The 26,248-nt window shown below is 42.9% G+C and overlaps 13 protein-coding genes across 13 annotated transcripts; 6 read left to right on the forward strand and 7 right to left on the reverse strand.

Annotated features, from left to right (window-relative positions):
* Positions 1 to 315: 315 nt before the first annotated feature.
* On the reverse strand, positions 316 to 2,153 carry FA14DRAFT_190182 (putative xylitol dehydrogenase). The gene is made up of 3 exons (XM_025501775.1): positions 1,741 to 2,153; positions 1,567 to 1,641; positions 316 to 1,496 (listed from the first exon to the last, which is right to left on the reverse strand). The coding sequence occupies exons 1-3, from the start codon at positions 1,909 to 1,911 to the stop codon at positions 561 to 563; spliced, it is 1,182 nt and encodes a 393-aa protein (XP_025356588.1). The 5' UTR covers positions 1,912 to 2,153; the 3' UTR covers positions 316 to 560.
* Positions 2,154 to 2,238: 85 nt separating this feature from the next.
* FA14DRAFT_161066 (Homocysteine S-methyltransferase) lies at positions 2,239 to 3,368 on the forward strand (the record flags this gene model as incomplete). Its single annotated transcript, XM_025498956.1, has 3 exons — positions 2,239 to 2,450; positions 2,609 to 2,676; positions 2,738 to 3,368. Exons 2-3 carry the CDS (start codon positions 2,609 to 2,611, stop codon positions 3,366 to 3,368), a joined length of 699 nt encoding a protein of 232 aa, XP_025356589.1. The 5' UTR covers positions 2,239 to 2,450.
* Positions 3,369 to 4,013: 645 nt separating this feature from the next.
* Positions 4,014 to 5,857, forward strand: FA14DRAFT_161068 (uncharacterized protein). Its single transcript, XM_025498957.1, has one exon. The coding sequence runs from the start codon at positions 4,228 to 4,230 to the stop codon at positions 5,809 to 5,811; it is 1,584 nt and encodes a 527-aa protein (XP_025356590.1). The 5' UTR covers positions 4,014 to 4,227; the 3' UTR covers positions 5,812 to 5,857.
* Positions 5,858 to 5,890: 33 nt separating this feature from the next.
* On the reverse strand, positions 5,891 to 8,639 carry FA14DRAFT_53820 (uncharacterized protein). Its single transcript, XM_025502488.1, has one exon. The coding sequence runs from the start codon at positions 8,454 to 8,456 to the stop codon at positions 5,970 to 5,972; it is 2,487 nt and encodes an 828-aa protein (XP_025356591.1). The 5' UTR covers positions 8,457 to 8,639; the 3' UTR covers positions 5,891 to 5,969.
* A 444-nt stretch (positions 8,640 to 9,083) lies between these two features.
* Positions 9,084 to 10,756, forward strand: FA14DRAFT_161070 (putative adenylosuccinate lyase). The gene has a single exon (XM_025498958.1). It carries the CDS (start codon positions 9,130 to 9,132, stop codon positions 10,576 to 10,578), a length of 1,449 nt encoding a protein of 482 aa, XP_025356592.1. The 5' UTR covers positions 9,084 to 9,129; the 3' UTR covers positions 10,579 to 10,756.
* Positions 10,616 to 12,718, reverse strand: FA14DRAFT_53831 (uncharacterized protein). The gene has a single exon (XM_025502489.1). It carries the CDS (start codon positions 12,577 to 12,579, stop codon positions 10,750 to 10,752), a length of 1,830 nt encoding a protein of 609 aa, XP_025356593.1. The 5' UTR covers positions 12,580 to 12,718; the 3' UTR covers positions 10,616 to 10,749.
* Positions 12,719 to 13,959: 1,241 nt separating this feature from the next.
* On the reverse strand, positions 13,960 to 14,499 carry FA14DRAFT_172846 (uncharacterized protein; the record flags this gene model as incomplete). Its single annotated transcript, XM_025500435.1, has 1 exon — positions 13,960 to 14,499. One exon carries the CDS (start codon positions 14,497 to 14,499, stop codon positions 13,960 to 13,962), a length of 540 nt encoding a protein of 179 aa, XP_025356594.1.
* Positions 14,500 to 15,333: 834 nt separating this feature from the next.
* FA14DRAFT_190189 (uncharacterized protein) lies at positions 15,334 to 18,395 on the forward strand. Its single transcript, XM_025501776.1, has one exon. The coding sequence runs from the start codon at positions 15,581 to 15,583 to the stop codon at positions 18,317 to 18,319; it is 2,739 nt and encodes a 912-aa protein (XP_025356595.1). The 5' UTR covers positions 15,334 to 15,580; the 3' UTR covers positions 18,320 to 18,395.
* A 70-nt stretch (positions 18,396 to 18,465) lies between these two features.
* FA14DRAFT_134964 (ebpl-prov protein) lies at positions 18,466 to 19,115 on the reverse strand (the record flags this gene model as incomplete). The annotated part of the gene is made up of 1 exon (XM_025496992.1): positions 18,466 to 19,115. One exon carries the CDS (start codon positions 19,113 to 19,115, stop codon positions 18,474 to 18,476), a length of 642 nt encoding a protein of 213 aa, XP_025356596.1. The 3' UTR covers positions 18,466 to 18,473.
* Positions 19,116 to 19,311: 196 nt separating this feature from the next.
* Positions 19,312 to 21,672, forward strand: FA14DRAFT_53909 (uncharacterized protein). Its single transcript, XM_025502490.1, has one exon. The coding sequence runs from the start codon at positions 19,342 to 19,344 to the stop codon at positions 21,640 to 21,642; it is 2,301 nt and encodes a 766-aa protein (XP_025356597.1). The 5' UTR covers positions 19,312 to 19,341; the 3' UTR covers positions 21,643 to 21,672.
* A 29-nt stretch (positions 21,673 to 21,701) lies between these two features.
* Positions 21,702 to 23,525, reverse strand: FA14DRAFT_179656 (uncharacterized protein; the record flags this gene model as incomplete). The annotated part of the gene is made up of 1 exon (XM_025500939.1): positions 21,702 to 23,525. One exon carries the CDS (start codon positions 23,523 to 23,525, stop codon positions 21,702 to 21,704), a length of 1,824 nt encoding a protein of 607 aa, XP_025356598.1.
* Positions 23,526 to 23,816: 291 nt separating this feature from the next.
* On the forward strand, positions 23,817 to 24,796 carry FA14DRAFT_161074 (putative MOB1 protein). The gene is made up of 2 exons (XM_025498959.1): positions 23,817 to 24,465; positions 24,536 to 24,796. The coding sequence occupies exons 1-2, from the start codon at positions 23,931 to 23,933 to the stop codon at positions 24,658 to 24,660; spliced, it is 660 nt and encodes a 219-aa protein (XP_025356599.1). The 5' UTR covers positions 23,817 to 23,930; the 3' UTR covers positions 24,661 to 24,796.
* FA14DRAFT_53918 (uncharacterized protein) lies at positions 24,688 to 26,211 on the reverse strand. The gene has a single exon (XM_025502491.1). The coding sequence runs from the start codon at positions 26,094 to 26,096 to the stop codon at positions 24,780 to 24,782; it is 1,317 nt and encodes a 438-aa protein (XP_025356600.1). The 5' UTR covers positions 26,097 to 26,211; the 3' UTR covers positions 24,688 to 24,779.
* Between the last annotated feature and the right edge of the window lie 37 nt (positions 26,212 to 26,248).

The following is a 26,248-nucleotide window of genomic DNA, read 5'->3' on the forward strand; positions in this document are numbered from 1 at the left end:
AACGGTGATTGCACTTGACTCTTTCTCAAAAATGACGGACTCAATTCTCGCACCTACATTTGGTGCTTCGATCAATCGCATTTTTTATTCGACCTTTGTATGGTAACCTATGGATGTTCCATCCTTGTATTCAAGAAACATTCCACATCCAGCAACAAAAACGATTCTCAAAAATGCACGCTTAAGCAAATTGCTCAAAAATACTCCATGCACTTTTTGCTACCACAATTTGCTTCGAATGCCGAATGCTACAAATGTACATTTGCGACATTTTTATTCCTCCCACTCCTCCCCCACACTACCCCTTCCGTCCTTCCTGAACCTTTTTCTCTCTCTTGTCTACTCTATTTATTTATGTACGAACGCTTTCTCTTTGCTCTTTTTTTAAAAACTCTACTTTACTGCCCACGCTTTCAATCCAAATAAATGCGAAATTTAAGTCATTCTTGAACGAGAAGGATGAATCAATGAAATGAAATTTGAAGAACATTCTGATAATGCACATTGAGCATGTTTGTGGTTCACATCTATATACCGGAATTCAGCAACTCAATTCTAATTTATGCCTTTGCTTGACCTTGAGAGATTTGCACTTTGATCGTAGCTTTGCCATCTTCACCTTTTCCGTTGGCAACAGCATCGAATGCTTTGCGGGAATCAGCGAATGCATAACGATGAGTAACCAATTTTGTCACATCAATACGACCGGAAGAAGCCAATTCGATCGCTAAAGGATAACAAATGGCACCATAACGGAATGTTCCTACCAATTCGATTTCCTTGATACCAATGCGCCATAATGGAAGCAGAACATCTTTTGGGCCCATTCCAACTTGTACCATTCGAGCACGAGTGCAAGCAGAGAAGATAGCCATTTGAATGCATGGTGGTGCACCAGTGCATTCCAAAACCAAATCGAACCCACCTTTCTCCTTCAAATCACCACCGATCTCTTCGATCATTGCTTTTGCGTTTCTCTCTGAAGCTGCCATCTTTTCTTCACCTTGAGCAGGTGGAGTAGGCAAAAAGGTTGAAGTAGCACAAAACTCTTTTGCGAAATCAAGTTTTTCCTTTACGATATCCACCACAACAACACGTTTTGCTCCCATTGCACGACAGACGGCCGCCGAAAGCATTCCAACGGGTCCAGCACCAAACACCAAAACGTTTTGCATTGCTTGTACTTTACCTTGAGCGACAGCAGCTTGAACACCAACCGAAAGTGGTTCCATCAAACTTGCTTCTTCTAAAGTCATATTATCGGGAACTTTGTGTGCGTATGCGCTATGCAAGTTATAATATGTTGCCAAAGTACCATCATATGGAGGTGTAGCAGCAAATGCTAAATCTGCACAATGATAATAGAAACCTGATCGGCAGTATTGACATGCACCACATGGCTCTCCGGGTTCCAAAGCGACACGATCGCCAACTTTGTGCGTCTTGACATTCTCTCCAACTGCGGTCACGATACCGGCAGATTCGTGTCCCAAGACCTGTGCGTGAGGGTGATTATGTCAGTGTATCTGCTGGGGGATGTTGTGTCGTGTGCCATCAGATACTCACCATTGGCTTACGCAAGACGAATTCACCAATCGATCCATGTTTCCAGTAGTGAGTGTCTGAGCCACAGATACCAGTCTGAGGAGAGAAACGAGCAGGGCAGGTTAGAGGACAGATGAGGCTTATGAGTAACTCAAGAACAAGTGTAAATGCACATCAACTCCACATTTTGCTCACCTGACGAATGTTGACTTGGACTTGATTTGGGAGAGGCTTTTGGACTGGCCTCTGTTCGAATTCGATATGATTAACCTTTTGCAATACGAATGACAAGTTACCATCAGCATTAGGGACTTGCAAAGAGTTATCGTGTCCGATTGGACCGCGTGGTTGAGCAGATGCAGACATCTTGATTTGTTATGGAGGGAGTAAAAAGAGTACCTTTGATCAAGATACTTGTGGGTGATCGTTGTGAAGATAAAAACGATTTCGGATTGTATCGAACCGTTTTTACTACTACTCTGATCAAATTGGGTTGGTTGTCAATTAGCCTTCCTTCTAGTTTCGGAGACTTTCTTTCTTCTTTTAGCTGTGGTAATGCAGAGTTGGTTTTGGCTTGTGCGTGCATGAGCAAGAGCAACAACAGGCACTTTCTCACTCTTTTTAGCTGGAGAAGCCACCCCCACGTTATGTATGAAGAAACTTTTTATCTCCCGCGGTTCACTTACACACAGACACGCACACAAGATTGCCGAGCGGTGACCGGTAATGTCTGGAAAAGATTATTCCACGGAGAGCCAAGCAGGAAGAAAATTCAATGCGGACAATTGCCGGTGTTGTTGTTGTTGTTCTTCTTCTTCGGTGATCCTGTTGATTGCAATAATGGCTTCATCGTCACGCGACACACTTTCACAAATCGAATCAATAAGAACAGTAGGCTTTGCAGTATTGGATGGTGGCTTTGTGAGCACGAATGAGGGAAGAAACAATCACGTATATATGCTGACTTCCCTTTTCACAAGTCTACTCATCTAGAAGATACGTTGAAAGAAGATATCTCCTCCTCGCCTTTATGGTCAGCTTCCCTGTTACGTAGCGAAGATGGATGTTCATCTATCATTCGAACGCATTTCGACTTTCTCAAGCAGGTGCTCAGATCATTTCCACAAGCACGTAAGTAGGCCAACAGCATTACTCTTACTGCCACTTACTGATCAATTCATCATGTATGCAGGTACCAAGCTTCTCCTCTATCCTTCGCCAGAGCTGGAATAGACAAAGGCACAGCTCGTGCATTACTACTTCGATCTGTAGATCTGACAGGACAAGCAAGAAAGATTTATTTGGAGAAACATCCCGACGCGATCGAAAAGCCTTTGATCTCTCTCAGTCTTGGACCTTATGGAGCTGCACAGTCTGATGGCTCAGAGTATACAGGTATATACTACGATCCTGGTAATTCAAAGGATGACCCATTCAAGCCGGCAGCTTTAGAGGACATGATCAAGTTTCATTATGATAGATTAGAAATCATCGCTGCGGAACCATCAATCTGGTCTCAAGTTGATCTGCTAGCTTTCGAGACTATTCCACGCTTGGACGAAGCAGAAGCGATAAAACAAGCATTGGACCGGCTATATAGCAACGATATACAATGTCAACAGAAACCCGCATATATCAGCTTCGTCTTTCCAGACGGAAAAAGATTACCATATCCCAAGCAAGAAGGCGACGAAGGAGAGCAGAAGCACTTTGATGAAATCGCAAGATGTGTCGACACTTTCGAGGGCATTGGAGTGAATTGCACAAAGCCCTACTTTTTGCCCGAAGTAGTGAAGAAGTTGACAAGAGCAGTGGAAAAATAAGGTCGGAAAGTCAGAAGGAAAATAGGCCATACTTATTTCTCTATCCAGACGGAGGTCTAATATGGGACGGTATTGCAAAAGTATGGAAAGAGGATAAGAAAGAAGAAGACAGTGCCCAAAATGCAAAACATCAAAGTACATGGTCACGCAAAGTGATGGAAGCAGCCAAATTGAGCGGCGTGAATAGACAAGCAGAGAAAGATGCCAAAACTGGATCTGTATGGCAAGGATGCTTTGTAGGCGGGTGTTGCAAGAGTACTACCGCAGACATTCAATCGTTACGGATTGAGATTCAGCAAATGCAAATGTCGCTTAGATAATGATTAGATGAGATATGTTTGCAATGTATTTTCTACAATTGTGGGCCCAGAATAAGAGTGAAACGTTGCAAATTGCTCAGACTTCTTCCAATTGATCGTCTTGGAAAGTGAAGAGCCGGCGACTTTTTGTTCCTGATTCTCGTTGAGCATGCATGGTTAGTGTTGAAATCGTATGCATGTCATGTTAACAGAACGTGCGCTCAAAAAGATCAAAAGTTGAAAAGAAGTCTTTATGAGCATCAATTAGCGCGGCTTTTGATAAAAACTTAATCAAATAGCGCCATCTAATGCTGCTGCATCTTTCTTCTCAAACTTAAACAGCTGAAACAGTCTGTATTTTCGCAATGGTGATTGTAAGGATGCAGGTCCCTATTGCTCATATGCAATCTATTTGGGCACCTTGACTACAATGATGAGAAGCAATCAGATGCATATATTAAATTTCAAAATGACGCTATCCTATCCGACCACTCTTGGCATCTTTATTAACCTTCGAACGGTACCGTCGAAAGGATATATAAAGAGACCGGAGAATAGTAATGAACCTTGACAAGATCATCTTCATTAATCCCCCTATTTCAGCTCCGCATCCGTTCATCTCCCACTTCCATCCCACCCCCTTTATTCTTTTCGCTATGCAATTAACCAAGTCTTTTGCTCTTTTGGCTACCTTGTTGACCGTTGTCGCTGGAGCAGCGGTTCCAGCCACAACGAATGGAACAACGACCACATTTGATGGTCGCTCGTTCGTCAATAAAGGATTGGTCGGATTCGGTCGTATCAATGCTTCTTCCGTTGATTCTTATGGTGAAACGTTGGGCGGTCTAGGAAGTTCAATCTTTGTGGAAAGTCTCAAAGCATCAAAAGATGGCAAATATACCGGTACAATTCGTTTGAACCCTGACAGAGGTCATAACACAGTGGCAACGACCGATTACCGTGCACGTACGCATACATTCACCTTTACCTTTGATCCTACCACTGGAAATGCCACAACGGAAAACATTGCATTGAAATATCAATTTTCTACTTTATACCACACCCAAGATGCATTCAACTTCACTACCGGCTTGGACCCGACCTCTAGTCGACCAGCCAACTTCTTTAACCCTGCTCTTCCTATTGCACCTTCCGATAACCATGTCGCATTCGATCAGGAAGGTTGGGCTCCAAGCAATGTTCCAACGCTTTCGTTCATCTCTGATGAATATGGTCCTTACATTTACACTATTCAAGAACAAAGCGGTCTAGCTGTTGCTGCTACTGCTCCTCCAAAAGCTGTGTTGCCTTTCATCAATGGTCAGTTGAACTTCACATCCCAAGTCAATCCAGACACAGGTCGTGCTCCTAACCAAGGATTCGAAGGTTTGACGTTTGATCGTAAAACGTCTACACTATGGGCTTTATTGCAAAGTGCTACCATCCAAGATTCTGATAATGGAAGCAAGACGAGTAACAGATATACCCGCTTGTTTGGATTCGATGCAAGGAACCCATTGAAGCTTTCCCTCAAAAGCGAGTACGTCGTTCCACTACCTCAAAACCCAAAGAGTGGAAAGACATTCGCTCAATCCGAATTACACATCGTTGACGCAAACACTTTCCTCGTTCTTGCTCGTGATGGAAACGGATACGGTGACACAAACACAAAGTCGGTATACAAATCTGCTGATTTGTTCTCGATCAAAGGCGCAACCAATATCGCAAATACCAAATACGATGATCCTGCTAATCCAATCACCACGAACAAAGGAGCAGCACTCATTGCCGATATCACACCCGTTCAATATCAACAGTTCGTCAGCTTGATCGATCCTACTAACTTGGCAAAGTTCGGCTTACACAACGATGGTGCGATCGATCGTAATTTGATCGCTTCTAAACTCGAAAGTTTAGCCGTTGCAAATGCCGTTGAATCGGGTGATCAATTCTTGTTTGTTGTTTCAGATAATGATTTCATTACTGCAAACGGACATCAAGCCGCACAACAACCAAACGGACAATATGTCGTCGAACCTTATGCAGATGAATATGCTGTCACAAACAAGGTTGACGGTGATACGCAAGTCTTTATTTACCGTGTATCTTTGCCTGGCTATGATCAAGGCTCTCAACCTAACTAAATATCCTTCCAACCTTGTATTGATCTGCAAATTGCAACTTATGAAGTAATCAAATTGAAGATGAGTGATGCAGAATATACAATGCATAGCCTGTATGATGAGAAAATGAGTTGAGATAGAAATATAGATGTGTGAGAGAAGAGAGAGAGAATGTCCATTCAATAAATGCCACTGGCAGAACTTGGTTCACGAGAAGTACGGGAATACTGTTGAGATCGTTCACCGCCACTTCCGACGCTTTCGATCGCACTCAATTGTCGAACGAGTTTACCTAATTGACGAACAAATACAGGGGCATTGCTTTGCTTCTTTTCAACGACAGGAGCAGAATGCCAAAATATCGATTCATCAATCATATCATCTTCTTCTGATCGTTCTTCGGCTGCGATTCCGTGTGCGTTGGCTCGTGGAGTTGATTGTAGATTTGGCATGTGAGGTAGTTGATCACCATTAGATTGTGTGGATCGCGACTTCTGCTCTCGGTTTGGACTCGGACCGGCTCGGTAAGATGAATTTGTTGATGCGGACATACGACCTTCTTTTGTTGGCAAGGCTGGTGGATGAAAGGGCTCTTTCTCTAAATCTTCTTCACGGCCAAGACTGGCCAAGAATTCGATTCGATCCTTTTGTTCTTGCTTACGACGTAAAGATCGCTGATAAGCAGCTTGTCGGGCAGTATTTTGTGCATTGGGGCCAGCAGTGAAGCGATCACCATTGTCAGAGTCAGCTTGCTTATCGTGCACCTTTTTGGCTGCTTCATGTCTGCCTTGTGCTGCTCGTCTGTCTTGCGAAGATGTACGTGTATGCATTGGTGGAGTTTCTAGATAAGACACATTCGTTCGAACGCCTAAGTCATCCTCATCTCCTTCATCTTCTGATGGTCTACTTTGAGCGCTTGTGTCTCTACCAAACCATCCACGAACGCCTAAACGTGTATCTTCACGGCCATGTTGCCATGCATGAGGATGTTGCAGTTCAGCTTCTTCATGGATAGAGACAGCTTGAAATGCGTGTGAAGGATCTCGATTTGCATGTTCATGACTCGAACCGTTCTGTTCATGACTGCTGCCCCACAAAGCATGCCAAAGTCTGTCCATAATGTGTGTAGACCAACCTCCGGCACTTTCTTCACGGTCATGTGTCGCAATGTTTCCATATGTATGGATATCGTTTTGATCATCTTTTTGCATTTGCGATGCTTCTCCACGTTGCCATTGGAACTTTCCGAGTTTTGGTGCAGGTTCAATAAGAGTTGCATTGGAATTGCGTGGGAACTCTGGCATATGAACTAAGCCATCACCTTTTTCATTCCATGTCGAGCCAGAATACCGTGGAGAAGACTTGTTTTCGTCTTGGTAAAATGCCACCATATCCATATCTTCATCGTGATATTTCCCAGGCATACTTTGCAGCGTTGGCATTTCCGGTAATCCACCTTTTTCTTCGGCTAATAATAGATGCATCTCTGGACTTTCGTTGATGGATTCGTTCGAGGTCAACCTTAGCTCTTGCGCTGCATTATAACGTGCCAAACATATTAGCCAGATGGTACACAATACCACAAACACGATCAATCGAACACCGCCAGCAATCAAGAACATCTGAACAGAATGCGCTGGGTCACGGGTGCATTTGGACGTATCGACTGATTCGTCATTCGGTTTAGCCAAAAGACTACTCTTTGCTGCGCTCCAAAGTATATCTAAATCCCAAACGCCATTACACCGTTGTCCAACATCCCGGGTACGTGCAAGAGGATCATCTGGATTACCCGAGTATTCTTTATGCCAAGCAACGATAAGTACAATATTTGCAAGACTTAAAGCCAGACTGATGGTTGTGCTCAAGATAGCGAAAAACCAAATCAGATGACGTCCACACGTCCTTCTTCTAGTCATTCTCAGATAGAAGCCACTTGCCAACATACCAGCCAGAGCGATTGCAGATGCAATCGTTTCGATCAATGCCAGCGTACGCAACAGCGGATCGGGTGAAACTTGTGTTCCAGTGCGTGAATCGGATAAGAACCAGTTGGCAGGAGAGAGTGAGAGATAAGCACGTAATGATTGAGTGAAAACATAAGCAGTGAAAGCTAGAACGAGTAACATCATTGTTCCCGTTACCACACGCCAATGCATCCTTCGTTTCATCGGCTTTTGTTCACGTAACCGCTGTAATTCACGGTTGACCAGAATGTCATTTTCACCCCTGAATGCAGGTGGAGTGACTTGCCTTCCGAGTGTCAGCTCATGTTCGTCTCCATTTGTGTCATCGTTCAAGTCTGCAATCGCATCGGAATATTTTGCAACTCCTTTCTTGGGTATCGATTGCGAGGCGGCCTTTCCTTTCTTATTGGATTGCTTTTGTGTTTCCTGTACTCTTTGATACTCTTCCGGAAAGTGCGGTAAGTCGTCTCCAACGCTCACCCTCTTCACCCGAGTGGGTTTGTGCATAGTCGATACGGTATTCTGATCTGAAATGATATGATGCTCTTGTGTTTCAGTTGCTTGTCTACGTTGTGCATCATATCGTAAGATCGCCTGCCAATGCTCTTCTGGCGAGGAGTAGGGGTTTTGAGTCGGAAGAGTATGATTGCTAGAGGAGGGTGAAGCAGTGCCTCTGATTTGTGACATGACTGAATGCATTCAAGATTGTGTGCTGAATTTTTGAAGTGATTTGAGTCGTTAAAAAGTGATACAATTCGTTATTCGTAAAAGGTCGTAGTGGTGAAACGGGGAAAGTCTATATAATCATGTTGCTGAATTGAAGGTATAAGTGGTTGTTAGACAAGAAGTACAACGTTTAAAAACATTATCCTTTTTGTTCAACTTGTGTTATGTGTTTCGATTCCAATCATGTATGCACTGTAAGCCGCAACAATCGGATCTCTTCATCTCCGATCCAAGAATTTGTATAAAGTTGTACCCTTTCAGCACGGGCTCAAGCCAAGACCTCGTTTTGATTGCCTTTTTTGCGATGATGCAACTTAGAGTCTTGAGCAAGTAAACACCCCTAATTGTATTCTGAATAATAGTCACCGTTTACACACATACTTCTCTCCACTTTTGCCAGGGCTGATGATGAAGGATCAACACTTACCAAAATATGCAAGACCCCTAAGTTGTGCATACGCGTGTGTGTGTGGAAGAACTCCTAAAAATAATTAACATCTGGATTTGGATTATGTAATCACATCCAACGGAAAACTTTTTTGCCAATGCGAGAAGAATCTAACAATTTCCGAAAAGGTTAATTTTGACAGCAAGCCTGATCATCATACACACCATCTACCTAATCACACAACACACATTTGCAAAGATGAGCAGCTTTGAAACTTGGCAATCCCCTTTATCGGGAAGATATGCATCCAAAGAGATGGCATCTTTGTTCAGTAATGCTACCCGGTTTTCCACTTGGCGTACATTATGGTTGCATTTAGCAACGGCTGAACGTGAATTGGGATTAGACATCCCAGCAGAAGCCATCGAACAAATGAAGGCAAACCTTAAACTGGACGAAAAACAAATGAAGATCGCCGCTGAAGAAGAAAAGAGAAGAAGACATGATGTTATGGCTCACGTTCATACATTCGGTGTCGTTGCACCCGCTGCTGCTCCTTATATTCATTTAGGTGCAACTTCTTGTTACGTTACCGATAATGCAGACTTAATCTTCTTACGATCTGCTTTGGACCTTTTGATCCCAAAGTTGGCCGTCGTCATTCATCGTTTATCAGCATTCGCAGAGAAATACAGAGATTTACCTACCCTTGGTTTCACACATATGCAACCTGCACAATTGACAACTGTAGGAAAACGATGCACTCTTTGGATTCAAGAATTCTTATGGGATCTACGAAACATCAAACGTGCTCGTGATGATTTAGGTTTCCGTGGAGTAAAGGGTACAACTGGTACACAAGCAAGCTTCTTGGCTTTATTCGATGGTGATCATGACAAAGTGGAAGCGTTGGACGAACGTGTGACTGCATTGTCCGGGTTCCCATATGCTATGCCCGTTTCAGGTCAAACTTACTCACGTAAGATCGATGTGGATGTTTTGAACAGTCTTACATCCTTCAGCGCTTCTGCCCTGAAGATGGCTACGGATATCCGATTGTTGTGCCACTTGAAGGAAATCGAAGAACCATTCGAGAAGGATCAAATCGGAAGTAGTGCAATGGCATACAAGCGTAACCCAATGCGAAGTGAACGTGTTTGTGGTCTAGCACGTTGGCTGGGTAACATCAACAACAGTGCCAGAGAAACTGCTGGTGGTCAATGGATGGAACGTACTTTGGACGATAGTGCTAACCGTCGATTGACAATCCCCGAAGCGTTCCTGACTGCTGATGTCATCTTGACAATTTTGCAAAACATTTCTGAAGGTTTGGTCGTTTACCCTGCCATCATTGGAAAACACATTGCCGCAGAATTGCCATTCATGGCAACCGAAAACATCATCATGGCCATGGTTCGTGCAGGCGGAGATCGTCAAGAATGCCACGAAAAGATTCGTGTTTTGTCACATCAAGCTGCACGAATTGTCAAAGAAGAAGGAGGTGATAATGATTTGGTTGAAAGAGTTCGTGCTGATTCTTACTTTGCTCCTATTCATGCTCAAATGGACAAATTATTGGACCCCAAGAGTTTCGTTGGACGTGCACCTGAACAAGTGGACTCCTTCATTGCTAAATGGGTTCAACCTGCTCTTTCACCTTACAAAGAAGTGCTCGCAAAGGTAGAAAAGGCAGAATTGCACGTGTAAAAAGAAGTATCTCTCGTTGTGTTGTTGTTTGTATTCAATTTATTAAAGCCTTCAACTGGCCAAAAATAACAAGTATTAATTATTGTGCTATCTATAGATCGGATTCTCGAGAAAACTCGTATTTTTTCGTAATGTACAATGGTATATAATAGAGTCTTTTTCCAGTCCTCTTCAACGATATTCTTGTCTTGCTTTTTGTTCAAGTTGTAATCTTGTTCTTTCTTCTTGTTCCATATGAGCATAGCCGCATGTTTGACGATGATGAGCGATTTGCTGACTCTCAGCGTTGAATTCGTCGAAAGCATCTTGAGTTGAAGATTGATCGGGCGATCTGACAGAGGGAGACAGTGTTGCCGCTTCAATCTCCTCTCTCATCAATCGGATGGTGGAAGATTGCTGTGCGTTATCCTGTTCACATTCATATCGTAATAGCTCATCCAAGGGAATTCCACAGGAACACAAGGATGGATCAAAACCATCAACGTGTTTCTTCTTTCCCATACGTAGGTGTTTGTCTTGCCAATCAGCAGCGGCTGCACGAGCGACTTCATCCGAAAGTGGTTCGCATTCGCTGTACATCGGTAACTTCAACGATCTCCATTTGCATGCACAGGATGCCAACGTCAAAGGCCAAGAAGCTGAATAAATCGTTGCAGGAAGGACTTCTTGACCTGGTGATTTGGTTTCCGTGCTTTTTCGGAAAATGATTCGAACTTCCAATTGATGTGAAACACGTAAAGATGCATCTTTGCTACCTTGAAGTGTACTAGGTCTTGCTCTTTGATCGGTAGGGATACGTGCGACCCAATTACCCACCAAAGGTGAACCTTCCTGTTGGCTTCCTTCTTCTTCTTGTCGAATGCATCGTTTCAACTCTTCTTTTTCTATACTCATGAAAGGAATTTTGTCCGGTTTGCATTCTTTTGTATATCTACTTTTACCGCGACTGATCAATTTTGTCGTTTGAACCAAGAAGAGCTGTACCTTTTCAATTTGAACATTGGCAGCTGGAGCAGGAATTGACAATCCCATACGCATATAGCCTCCCACGGTTAAATGATGCGTTCGAACGTGAATGACAAAAGGACCTAAATCTTCGATTGCCGTTTGATGTGTACGTGCATAATCGAGAATGTTGGATGTACGTGGAACAGAAACGATCCAAACATCTTGTTCGGCCGTTAGATCACGTAAAGAACCAAAGATGAATCGACTTTTTGCACCGCAACTTGACCATTTTAGTTTTGCACGAATACGTGGTAATACTCTGCCGTATCTACTCATATCGTACGGTGTAACATCGTGTGGGATTTCCAAAAGTGTTTGAAAGTTGTATGTTTGTCCTTGTTCAAGTTTGATATCGTGCACCTCTTCCACCTTCTTTTTGATGTGTGATAAAGTGTTGTATTCAAACGGAGCATCGGGAAATCCTAATGATTCGTTTGCCATCAATTCGACTTGTAATGATTCGATTCCGTTCGGTGGTATAGCTGCATTCTCTGGGATGGTCAATGTCAAATTGACGACAATAAATGGCGGCTTTTCCGATTCAGTCGTTGCTTCATCACCAGGAGAAGTTGTTTCCATACCCGCTTGCGTTGCATTTGGTCTGTTTGGATAGACAAATACTAAATTATCCGATAAAGACATTGTTAGCTCGATGTTCTTCTTGCTAAATAATCCATTTAAACTTGATAGTCCTGAAGAAGAACTCGTTTTTGTTTCTTGACTATCTGAACTTTGGCCGGTTGAAGAGGAAGTATCCCTTCTCATCATCGTTGAAATATTTCTACTGACCGTGGAGGAGTTCGATTGTCCAGGTACGGGCCTTGTTTGAGGAACGATCTGTTCTTCTGCTAACGTATAACAAGGCGGAAGGATAGAAAACATTCCTGTCCCGCTTGAATGTCTATCTGTTTGTGGATGAGCGATTAATGATGCATCGTTTGTATTGCTCGCATAAGGCGGTGGTGCCGGTGTTGGCATTAATGATGTTGTCATTGTGATCGATTGTATTGATGTTGTTTAGGTTGGTAATGAAATCATTCTTGTAGAGATGGGGATTCTCTTTGACGTTTCAGGAACTTGATCTACCCGTATATATACTATTGACACAATCACAAGACTAATCAATCAGAGTCATGATATAAAAGTGCTCAGCACTAAAATCATTTTAGCTTCTTGCATTCCAACGCATTTCATATCGTTCGGCACCTTTCCAGGACGATCTTTGTTGTTGTTGTTCATCTCTTAGACTAAAAAGTAAGGAACGAATTTCATTATGTTTCCCCGCTTGATCTGTTGCATTCTACCTCAACGGGCCTAAGATTTGCGATAAACCCGTAGAGACCTTTCGATAATTGATCAATTAACAGCTTGATCAATGATAAAGATGACTCGGCCATTCGGCGAGAAAGTGTGCTCTCAAGTATAATACCCCTGATGTGCCTTTTTCTTGACATTGTCCTCAATATCTCTCTTTGTTGCCTTTATTTGAAACTCAGCTTCTTAAAACGCTAACGAGAGAAATTAAAAATAACAAAGATCGGTAATCTGCCCGTGGGGTTCAAGTGACGGGCTGCTTCCACAAAAATGAATCGAATATCACATCAGCGGGAAAAGCGTTGGCGCGGGGACAGGCATATCATCAGCTCACATTTCTTAAAGCGCGCCATGCATAAGAGTATGACTCGACCCATTCACACACACAACACACACACCCACGTTCACATTGACAAATGACGTCCACATACTTCATACAAAGGGTCTTGTACACAACAGCTTCTGACGGTCTTTTTATCTTTTATCTTTCGACCGTAAGAGATGGCGTGATGGTAGTGATCTATAAGTGGCCTAACCAGCAAGTCACCCTTGTCCGAGGATCCGATATTGTTAGATATGTCTATCACTCTATATTGTTCTCAAGTGTGTATATATTGAACAGTCACCGCCAATGCAATCTCGAGTGTAATCTTTTATCGTTATCGAATACTATCCTCTTTAGTGGCTTTTTTGACGTGCATTTGCAGCAGCAGTAGCAACAACAACAATTCGGATTTTAGTGTAACCCTAAGGTCTAAAATCCGACCATCGAAACAGAGGATCAAATCACTCTTTACGCGTCATGTCCAACACCTTAAAACCGATTACGGCCGCAATGCCATTTAGCATGGCGTTCCTTACAGATCTTGCCATTCTGACATCTTCTTTTGTCTTCCAAATCCAAACCAAGTGACCGAATAAGAAATATAATGATGCACGAATGACTACCTTTCTGCAGTGTCAACGTCATCATGGTGATATGGCTTGACCGGTGAACGTTTGAATGATTCGGTCGAACTCGACAGCTATGACTGGGACTTGTGCTCCAAGTGACTGTACTCATACAATCATACACCCATTTCCAACTTTTGCCTTGCCTGTCTGTGTACTGATCAATTTCTCGACCAATTGTTTCACCTCCTCTTCATTTTGCACCGCCAAACCATCATCCCAATCAACTACAATCGGACCATCTTCATCTTTGAGAGCTTCGATTCTACTTAGTTTCAATTCATTCTTTGTCTTTTCCAGGTAAGAAGCAATCACTTTCCATTGATCCATAGTCGCTTTTGATCGTTCAACCACTTCCAGTTCAAACACTGGCTCTTGATCTGCATTTCCTGTTGCGGCTTCTTTCAGGTATTGTTTCACCCTTGATGGCTCGTCAGCGTTTGGTGGTGTGTTTTGATCACTTACTAGCTCTGATGCTGGCTTGGAACGAGATTGTAGAATGTTCAGTATACGCTGTGAGGAAGAAGAGTGTGAATCGTGGCTAGAAGAAAAGGGTCCGGTCAGTTTAGCGTTCATATTTGATTCCCGCTCAATGTCAACATACAATAATGTGACCAATTTGGGTCCTCTCGGTAATCTGAATGACATCTTGTGCCTGTGTCAAAGGATGTTGTACAAGATCAAGGTGATAAATTTGTGACTAAATGCTATGTAGCTTGCACTTCGGGGTACCGGTCTCAAAAATGGCTTGAGCGTTTGACCATTAGCGCAGGTGCAACGCGTTGAAAGTCCGCCCTCCCGTCCATCTTTCTTACGATCACTCTCCATCGGCATTCACTATACCTTTATGATCTCAGACGCACAATTAGGGGATTGAATTGAATCATATTCTTTTAGCGTGATACGAACATGTTTAGTGACGTTAAATCGGTTGTGGATTCAACCCTTAGGCTATACTATTCTTAGATCCTACATGAGGGATCTGTCATTTAGCCTTTCGCGTAAATTAAACGCATACATCGGAGTAGGGTAGTACAACTTGCTCATGTTGATCCGGCGGCTGTGACCTTGTTTGTGTAGGACAAAGAACGATGACCTTCATACATTAATTCGTTATTCACAATCCGAAATGACTATAATCTGTCTATATATGCAGAGGGACCTTGTCATTCAGGGATTGATGTGATCCGATATAACACACTGTCAATCTTCCCTCATGCGTGGTACGGCAATTAAATCCGCGTTTGGCTGCCCTGCGCGCGTGGTTGCATTGTTGTTGCTTTTTATTTCGCGCCAAAGAAAAGAAAGTTCACATGGTGTGCTTGCTGCCTTTCATTTAAAGGAACGGGACGGGAAGCAACACTTTCCCATACGCAGCGTATCGCCTGCCATTCGATGTTTTTGTGTCAAGGAAAAAAATAAAGCTTTGTTTTGACTGCTTGAATGCATAAAATAAACTCTATTTACTCTTAATGCGTGCATCCTATCCTCAAACTGTGAGAACTTTTGACACTTCCTCACCGCCACTATCATCCTATCAATTCAACCTAGGACGACATCATATATGCATCGGTGAATATTAACAGCTGCTTGACAACCTGCACCGTATGCTCTTTATCGCAACCGTTATCAGAAGAAAAGAAACTTGCAGAGAAAAGGTCGCATGAACGACTACCACGAATAATCAACAACAATCTTGAATTATTGTTTCTTCTAAATAAAACCAAAAATGAGCGCTGGAAAGCCTGATAATGGAAGACCACGGATTCCGTCCAATTTACGCATCCGTAGAGGTTCATCATACAGTGCAGCAGTGGTGTCCCGTGATACATTAGACGATGAAGCAGGCGCATTCAATCCAGAGAGAAGGGGAAGTGAAGGAATGATCGGAGGAGAAACATTACGAATGCAACAAACAAACAATTCACAGCTCAACGGTTCTCCAAAAAGATCAACGGGCAGAAGGCTTGGTGTGATTGAAGAATTGGCAAGACAGGATCGAATTGCAAACGCACAAAGAAGTACAAATTACGCTGATCCAAGTAGACAAGATGCCTCTACTTCGTCAAATATGCTCGCTTCTGAACAACCTTATTTTCAAAATCGTCCAAAAATTACGACAAAGCCATCCAATACTCGATTGCCAGCCGTTGCAGAGGTCGCCAGTCCTGCAGAACAATCAGAGATCAGTCTCCCGAATATGAGCGGATACCTCACTCCCAACACTGGCGCTTTGAGGAGCGCAGAGACTGGCAATTACTTTGCTCATCCAAATACCTCTACGTCTGCAGTTACAGAAAAAGACACATTATCGAATCTTCCCACTCCCGCATCGAATGGACGACCGACCTTGTCAAATAGTATCTCCATGCCACCAGAACGTCATGAGAACCAGCTCGAAGGATTCGACTTGAAGATTTCTAAAGACAGTAAAGCTACGAAGGATGATTCATTCGTTCCTGATGGTGGAGGCCGCCTTGCACGTATGCCGAGTGATATACCAGAAATCTCACCAAATTTGCAGAAAGTTGCAACACCACCAGAAGACCGTGAACATCATGAAGCAGAAGTTGCAGATTATCTTGATGTGATTGATGCAGAAGTGGGAACGCTTGGATTTTTGACAAATGTACAAAATAGTATCTTTGTTCCAAATATTCCGGGATTGTACGATAGAAGACCGGTTCACGATCTACCAGGCGCAAGAAAGAGGAGTTCGACCATCACCTCTTTGGCCAAACGTGTTCATGATAATCGAAGAAGCTCGTTGATCGATTCAGCAGCTTCGCATGACCGTGCATCGATTACCTCTGATCTGGAACAAGGACAAGGCAACGGTAGAGCGAGCGCATTGGGTGCAGCGACTGGTTTCACAGGCGGAGAGAAGCCATCTAGACCACCGACCCGTACGATGCTGAGCCGCATGACGTCTGCAGTCACTTTCAAACGAAAAATCACTCCAGAAGAAGAAGCCGAATATGCCAAACATATCAAAGAATGGCGTGACATGGACGAAGAAGAACGAGATGAATTGGACGAACATGTCAGATTGGTTTTGTCAAAGAAATCCAAATTCCACCGTGGACTTAAAGGTTTCTGGGCATTTGTTAAAACACCAATGGGTTTTATTATGACCTTGTATGGATTCTTGATCACATTCTGGGGTACAGCCATCATGTTGTTCATTTGGAACTGGATTCACGTTGGGGAACGGAGAAGATACTGGATCGAAATTTGTGATCAAATTTTGTGCGCTCTCTTTGCTGCCGTGGGATTGGGTTTCGCGCCTTTCCGTGCTGTTGATACGTATAGAATGATCTGGATCGCAAAAATGCATTACAGAACATGGGAAAGACGAAAAGAATTGGGCCTGAATGATTTACAAGATAAGAACGATTTGCCAAGACCGGATGAAGATGGTTCTAATCAAGTTTCTCGCGTCGTCACAGCTCAACATGCACCAACCCATTCTTCTGCTGGTCGATCGGCCAAATCGAGTAGGGATATCGAGTCCACAGCTGGAAGTTCTGATGCCACGCCTGGCAAGCAACCTAAACACTGGTGGGATCTCAAGCACGATAAATCGACATCTCCTGGAAGAACAAATTTGATCAGTCCTCAATCATCTCATAGTTCTGATTCGTACGTAAGAAGAAGCAAGAAGCATAAAGGACATTTTGTCGTTCCAAACAAAGAGAGCAGCACTCCAGTAGATGAAGAAGGTGACGCGAATGACGACGGTGCCAATTTGAAGCAAGATGCAAACAAACAGCCTGTTCTGAAACGCAATGAAAGTATACAGAGCGAATTGATCAAGGAACGCGAAGAGGTTGTCGTGTTAACAAAAGAAGAACAGGCAATATTGGAACATCATCAACGCAAATTCCACGCTTCTCATACGTTCTACCGATTCCATGAAACCAGTACACATAGAGCATTCCCTTTGGACTTGATGATGACAATCGTTTGTTTGCTAGATTGTCACTCAATGCTACAAGGCGCTCTTGGAGGATGTACTTGGGGAATCAAATATACCCATAGGCCGACTGCCTTAACTGCGACGTTGATTACATGTTCGCTATCTTGCAATGCGATGGCAGGCTTGTTGATCTATATCGGTGGAAGAAAGACAAAGAAACGGGAAGAAGTGGAAAGAAGGTTAAAGATTGCATTAGAAGCAATGGCTTTGGCCAAGATTGAACGTCGTCGTGCACGAGGTGAATTGCCCGATAGACAACATGAAGGCAGTAAAGGAAGCAATACTCCACCTAACAAAGATTCTGATTCTAGCACTAATGGAGAAGAGGCTAATCAGATAGAATTAAGACAAGCTGTCGATAATGCCGCTCGTGAAACAGAAGATGTTGATCAAGCACCGTACGATGAACCCGAAACCACTTTATCGCGAGAGAGAACATCTCTTTCCCATTCCATGGACGCCAAGGAGGCCTTCAAGGGATCCCTTTAGTTTATTTTTGCCTTGTACATGCTTATTTCTGTATTTCTTATTAATGATCACATATGCTTATCTGCACAACACACATGGTATTTATGATTGAGTGTCTTCCATTACAGTAAGAGCGATATTCAAAGTGTCTGGTAAGTTGGGTATTCACTTGATCCTAATTTGTCTTTCTTGCAGCCATTGTTTTGTCCAACGGGCGAGCAGCAGTTTGCTTGAGAGCTTTTGTGATCTCTCCGTATGAATCAACGATCAAGTAGAATGGGATCACGACCCATGCCATATTCATAAAGAACAAATAAACCCACATGAGCAAGAAAGTACTTCCGTTTAAGAATTGATTGCCGGTAAGCCATTCTGGTGCAAAAGTCATAAAGCCACCATACAATTCCGCAACGCTTAATACCACTACCCAAAAGTGATAAGAAGATTTATTCTTTGCGATCAAATAAGCACAGTAACCAGCCATTGGACCTGCACCTAAAACTGTCAAAATTTCCAAAGAAACTACAGTTGGATCGGAAAAACCCCAACGAGCGTCAGCTTTTGCATAATCTTGCCAAAGGTAAGCAAAAAAACCTTTTGAGGAATTAATCGTTCTACCTTGAACGGAAAGATAAAGGAAAGAACCTTCTAAAGTTAAATGACAAAGTGAATCAAATGCTAACCAAATAAAGATCGATCTTGCTTTTCTGCTCGTTCGTTTTGGTAATGAAAGATTGGCTGAAATGACTGCCGTTCCTACCAAGCCACCAACGAAGCTGAGTGCTAATAATGATTGTGTAGTGAGTAGATCTGCCATGGCGAATGTTTAATGAACAGTGGATGATGGTGACAGAATAACACAAAAACACCTGATCTTCGGCTTAGCGTGTGCGGAGAAATCCCCGGCAATAAGCTTTTCTCATGCTTACGTAACGCGACTAAAAATTTTAGCAGGATTAGGGTTAGGAAGAAAGTCGGGAAAATAAAAAACGGCACTTCTCATCACTACTTCACATTCTGAAGAGCATACGTTCGAGAAGGCTATGGCGACGAGAGCGATATGGCTCGGGTCAGCGAGAGTAGCCTCATTAGCTTCTTCGGCGGCCAGGCATAATGCAGTTCGCATGAGCAGTATGAACGCCGTATCGAGAGTGCAAGGTCGTGATTACAACAACATTCATACCACAGCAGCGGCAAGGAATGATGGTATGCTAAAGCAAGATCCGGTTACGGAAAGCACAACAGAAAACAGTTCAGCTCAGCAAGATCAGTCGACTGCATCTTCAAGCAAGCAAACACTAGACACAAAACCAAAATCGAAAAGGATACGTAGAGGAGGTGGAACACCACTCTTTGTTGCTCGAAATCCAAGTTCTGCGACAACATCAGTTGGAAATCTATCTAAGCAAAAGCGATACCTGGAACGTCAAGCATTTGACTATTTAAATGAAAACGAAAAGGTGTTTAAAGATGATGATGTTATGCGCACATTAATGTTAAAATTGGGAAAACAAGTCAAACGATTAGACCTTGTGGGCTCTATCAATACATGCGCCGGTATTCGTGATCGTATGCTACACGTGGAGAGACAAACGAAACGTAAAGCTTCGTTGACGCCGCCGACGTACATATTTCACCAGTTGCTCACCGTTCTAGGGTCATATGGAGATCTGCCACGATGCAAGGAAATTTTGGACGAAATGCGTGCTTGCGGCAAAGAGATAGGTATCACCGAATTAGAACTCGTTCTGCGAGCGGCTGCTTTTAGCGGTGGTGCAGACGAGGTCGATGACATTTTGTCAGACCTTGTAAAGCTTCTAAACGATCGAGGTGAACCAGGCAAAGAAGGAAAGGATGATCTATCTCAAACACAGGCCGACGATCAAATATTACAAGCTGATTTTATGCGGAATTGGACGCCGAAAATGTATCGGACGATGTTTTTGCAATGTCAAATGAGCCGCAACTTAGAGTATGGTTTGACGTTATTGGGTGCTGCAGGACGAAGGTCGAAGGAAGAAGAAGAAAAAGATCCGACAAGACAGCATCTGTTTCTACATGAAATCTTAGATCTTACCACGATCAAAGCCATCTTGAATCTTGCTAGAGATTGTAGACATGCAAGGTTGATGTCCGATTTAGCACTCTGGTTTGACGAAGGTGCTTCTAAGCGTACACTTGGATATGATATTTGGATGGAGGTCTTGCGTTGCTGCGCTGAGGAGCATTGGTTTCCCGGTGTCGAATTGGCATGGGAGCGTTCTATTCGACGTGGTCTTTTCAGGCCGGATGAAGGTCTGTTCATGTCGATCTTGCATTGCGCCTCAAGAGCAAGTCAACCAAAATTTATCGAAGACATTTTGATGGCAATGAAGGGTTTTGGTCAAGTGCGAAACGAAATGCGAGAATGGCACCTAATGCCTTTATTCGACGCACAGTGCAGTAAAAGTGATTTCGAAGGAGCTCTTCGAACAGCAACAAAAATAGCAAAGTTGGCTCATGTTGCATCAACGAAAAATCACTTGTTGGCTCTCTCCAATCCATTTGAATCATCAAAGACATTGGCTAGAACTGCATACAAAGCGTTCGTCACAGTTGGAAGAGATGGAAGTGAAGATGGAGGCGTGATCACGCATTCAATGAACGCAATGATTCGATTAGCAAGAAAAACCGGTCTTCATGAAATGGCTTTGAAAATCTATGGTGTACGAAAATACCTTGCAGATGGGCTAAAGGTGTCAGAAGCTGCACTTCCAAAATTGCCAACATTCTATCTGGAATTAGGTATGAATGCCGATATGGTGGGAGAACCGGGAAAAGAGATCATACGTCAGACGATCACCCAAATTCAAGATATGGATACTGTGCATGAACAGGAGATCAGTGCTAACAAGAGAATTATTCAACCTGATATTGCAACTTTCAATGCGTTACTCGGAACAGCAATTGATACAGACAGTCGAGAATTGGCCGAATTTGTCTTTCGCGAGCTGAACGCATACAAGATCAAGGCTGATGAAACTACATACGAAAGAGCAATTGTTTTGTACGTCGCGCAAGAAAATTATTCTGATGCATACGCTTTCTTGCAAGAATGTCAATCGAAGATGATACCGTCAAAAGCTTCATTTTTGGCCGTTGCTCTTCGCTGTTTGAGAGAAGATGACGATCGATGGATAAATATCGGTCAGGAGATGGTCAAGAACGGATACTTTCCTGGAGGTGAATTGCTAAATGCTCTCATTAAGGGCGGTCATATTAGCGCTGCAAGGTTGGGTGAGCTGTCCAGATCGCGAGAAAGAACGAAAGATCGTGAGTCGGACGAGGACGACTATGCCGAATAAAAGTATGTATTATATACAAATTGCTATAATTACAGAAAGTTGTCTATCATCCGTTGAATTCAGTCTGCGCAATACGTTCCTGTTGCCTCATAATACGCTTGCAATCCACTCTGCTCGGCTAGCCAAATTTGTCTTGTTCTGCCGACAGATTGCGTATTGGATGAGACAAGCGTCACATTTCCTTGGCTGTAGTCACCGATGGAACTTTCATTCGAGCAGGACGAAGTTGTGTCGTCCAATAAAGTAGCGGGCCAATCTCGTGGAACTGAGTAATTGTTCATCATATCCTTCCAACGAAATTTTTTGTGCAACAGCAAACCGTAATCATCACGGGTTATCTCCTCAACTTTATTCGTTACCTCCTTGTATATTTCATCTACCGCCAATCGAGATAAGCCCAAATTTGAGCTCCTGCGACCATATCCAATCGTGGAAGGATCACTTGCAAAACTGATGATTCTCTCTATCTGTTTGTGTGATAGGGTATCACTACCGTCTAAATGCATAACGATCCTTTGTCGTATTTCTGGCGGTAGTTTTGTAAAGGGAAAAGAGCCATCAGATGGTTCTTCTTTTGCTTCGTGACATTTGCACGTTAACGTACGTAGAATTCTTAGCAATTTTCGACTGACATTCTTGATACCTGCCTTTGCCTGACGATTCTCTTTCAATCGAATCTCCAACTCTTTTCGCCAATTCGTTTTGTTCAACGGCGGTCGGGATTCTCCTACGTCTTCCGGATGCCACGTCAATAGCAAAGGTGCATTTTGCCTTTCCTCGCGATCTTGTGCAATCTGTTGCCTCCTCCGTGCTACAAAATGACTGCCAATACTGGTGGATCGACGAACGCCATTCTCTTGAGCGGGAGGAGCCGATTGCTGAGCCTGATCCTCGCCTGTTTCCAGCTCATCATCCGTGTCGTTGTCCAACTCTTTGGAACCCTGTGCATCTGTGGTTGAAAAGAGTTCAACATGTTCCAAACATCTATTGGTATCCCGTATAGCAGCTGTGATACGTTTTACAGTTCGCCAACCGAGATCGTTGCCGTTCAATGAAAGCCACTCTAAATGTGGAACAAATGGTGCAGGTTTATCGTGTCGCACAAGCGTTACCAATCGATCCGTCACAGCACCAACTTCTTCCTTCCATACTTCTGCTGATGTAAGAGAACTCCATCGAGCCTTATCGTGAGCCCAAAGAGGATTGAATGATTGATCTTCGGCCAAATGCTTTCGTAAGAAGGTCATTGAGAGAGCCAATCTCGTGAGCGAAGGGGTATGTAGATTATCCAATAATTCCACCAATGAACGTGTTCCAATCATATTATTTGACAATTCCAGAACACGAAGATTTGACATACTAATAGCACAAGCAAGACGTTTCATTATGTATGGCTCTTGCGGTAAAAGATCGTTCCCGTTCAACGCAATCGTAGCCAAAGTTGCATTTCCACAGAGTAGAGCAGATATTTCTTTGAGATCTTTGGATTGCAGACCGCTATCATTGACTCTCAAACGACGAACAGGTAATTCTCTATTGCTCGTTGGATATGTTTTGGGTACGATGGATTGCATATGATGCTGAAATTGATTTGAGATTTCTTTGACATCATTGCAAATAGGTGCAATTGTAATCACACGCAAATTGAAAACGTTTATGTGCATTACATCACGCCTAAACCAAAGAGCATGAATGACATCGGCAATCTTTGCGTCTGCATATGAATAACCATGATCGTTCATTGCATTTGAAATGTTTAAAGATGAAATTGCATCACTTCCATCACTATTATCCTCTGTTACCTCTCTCAATGCATCTCCGAATGCAGTCACATGAACGAATCGCATTGCCGGCGCCTGCTCATATCTTAATGCGACCACCATATTTGGGGAGCTCTCATGGATTTGATGTTGGTATCTGTGGAAGCTGTATAGTAACAGCTCATATCCTGATTGTTATCTTCTCATTCGTATTGGTTGTAATGATGATGAATATGAATGAATGCGTTTAGTGAATGCACAGAACTCCACATCAACACGTGCTAAGAATCAAGACGCGTTTTAATGGATAACTCCGCTTTTAAATGAGTGTTGGTGTTTAAGCAACACAAGCCCACACAATAGAAAAAGGGGTAAATCCGTGTACATAGCGCACGCACACAAGATGTTTAAACCCATAAGAGGAAACTGACATGCATACACAAGCCAAAGCCAAAGCCAAAATGCTCAGTGAAACTCTAATTGATTGTTTGTTAATCTTGTTCACCACCATCACTAGCAATTGTCATAATGTCATCTCTATTTGAACTTTCAAAAACAAGAACATTCAAACCAAAAAGAAATATACCCGAAGGTACAAAACAATATCAACTCAAACGTTATGCAGAAGCAACTTTAGGATCGGGTAATCTACGCAGAGCTGTAATTCTACCTGATGGAGAAGATTTAGATGAATGGTTAGCAGTCAATACTGTAGACTTTTTCAATCATATTAACATGCTTTATGGAACAATTACAGAATTCTGCATTCCATCCGAATGTCCAACGATGAGCGCAGGTGCACGATATGAATACCACTGGCAAGACAGTAACTCAGCCGAGTATCGTAAGCCAACAAGGATGAGCGCTCCCGATTATATTGATTGTTTGATGACTTGGACACAAGCAATGTTGGATAACGAAGAAATCTTTCCATCAAAAGTCGGTGTTTCTTTCCCGTCGAATTTCCAAGCTACAGTCAAATCCATCTTGAGAAGGTTATTCCGTGTTTATGCTCATATCTACAACCATCACTTCGCACAGATTTGCGCATTGAGCTTGGAAGGTGAGTGTCTGGCTCGGTTAACTTCCCACGGTAACCCACTAACCTATTTCAATCATCCCTTCCCTAACAGCCCACCTCAACACAAGCTACCGACACTTCCTCCTATTCATCAACGAATTCCAGCTCGTTGATCCCAAAGAACTAGCACCTTTGGCAGAATTGAATGAAGCCATCTTGGATGAGAACGCTGCATGATATATTTCTAACCACCTTTCTCCTTTTGTACTGGTACGTGAACGACTCGAAACGATCTTCTCAATGCTTTTGATCTTATACCTTCTTTTGGAAATAAATATGATTACATGGTAATACATTTACACTACAACTCTGATGATTTTGTATGTTGCCCAAATCAAGACGATTGAAACACCCCAAGCGATCGTATCGCCAAATTCGAAAAAGTTACGCAATTTGACTGGGATTTCAACAAAAGGTATATCGTCTGATTTGCCGTCTGCTTTCTTGGGTAATTGACCACGTTTGGATAAGTACTGGCCACTGATAAAATCGCCATCTTTGTAGAATCGTGTTAGCATGGCATCTTTTTCTCTCCACCTTTGCAAAAGCCAATCGGAAAAAGCATCTTTTTCTTCTTGCGTACTATCTTGCTCTGCAGCTTTGGCAGCACTTTCGGAAAGCTTTCCGATCGGTGGTGCATTTGGAGAAGATTGATCGAGAGAATAAATTGTAAAGTGAACATGAACGGCTGGTGGTGCAACACCTTGCATGAAAGTTGAACGTAAAGTGTAATATTCTTGACCTGTTCCTGCTTTAGGAACACCAGCATAACCGATTGTATAATCTACCAATTTGAGATCTTTGATATCAGCTGCCAGACTACGAAGGCTGAAAAGTAATCCTGTACTTCTTGGTAATAGCAAATTTGTGCAATCCTCAATGCCAGATTTATCGGCAAATTTTTTGCTGACTGGACGGGTAAGAGGCGAGACAAGTGTACCTTCTGGGAAGATGAGCAAGAGCAACTTTGACGCAGATCCACTTGCGGCATCGTCTGATTTCTTGTCTGATGCCAAGTGAGCCAGATAACTCAAATGTCTGGCCAAGTAAGCCTTATCGCTCTCCCACTTCCTTTGCAAGAAGATGAATCGATAAAATTGCATAGCAGGTCCAATTGGAACGAGCCATTTGTACAATTTCATCAAAATGATAAAGATTGAATCGGCCAAATCGCTATAATATGCCAAACACCAAAGGTAAAGCCAATCAGTATAAATTTGATGATTACTGATCCAAACGCTCTTTTGCGGAAGTTGAATCTTTTTCACATTTCCATTTGTATCACGTTGCACCAACTCTTCAGGATTGATAATGTTACCTTCCGTATCAGAACATGTCAAAATGATTGTCGTTGGAGCGAAAAGTTGAGAGATTGCAACGATTGTTTTCCCGAATCCACGTTTGGTATATTGAATCAAGATTTCATAATACCTGCGTGAACCCGGAAAAGGATACAATAGACCGATGAAATATTGAAATGAATGAATGAACAAGATGCATGCATTAAAATACACTCCAAATAAAATCGTTCGAACCCAATCTGTTGGTCGTTTACGTTCACTTATCGGTATGTTGTATTCAGGCGAAGATGCTGCGTATGGCTTTGACGCCATCCTGTCAAATCACTAGGTTGCTGGTATGATGGATGCAAACGATACAAAGGAGGCTGTGTAAAGGTTAAAAGAGAACCCCTTTCTAGATCGGGTTGATAAGAGCCGAGCAAAAATCCGATGGCTTATGAATTTCGAGTCTAACCATTTCAGCT

This window comes from Meira miltonrushii, assembly GCF_003144205.1.
Source record: "Meira miltonrushii strain MCA 3882 unplaced genomic scaffold FA14scaffold_2, whole genome shotgun sequence".
In the NCBI taxonomy this organism is placed as follows: Eukaryota; Fungi; Basidiomycota; class Exobasidiomycetes; order Exobasidiales; family Brachybasidiaceae; genus Meira; species Meira miltonrushii.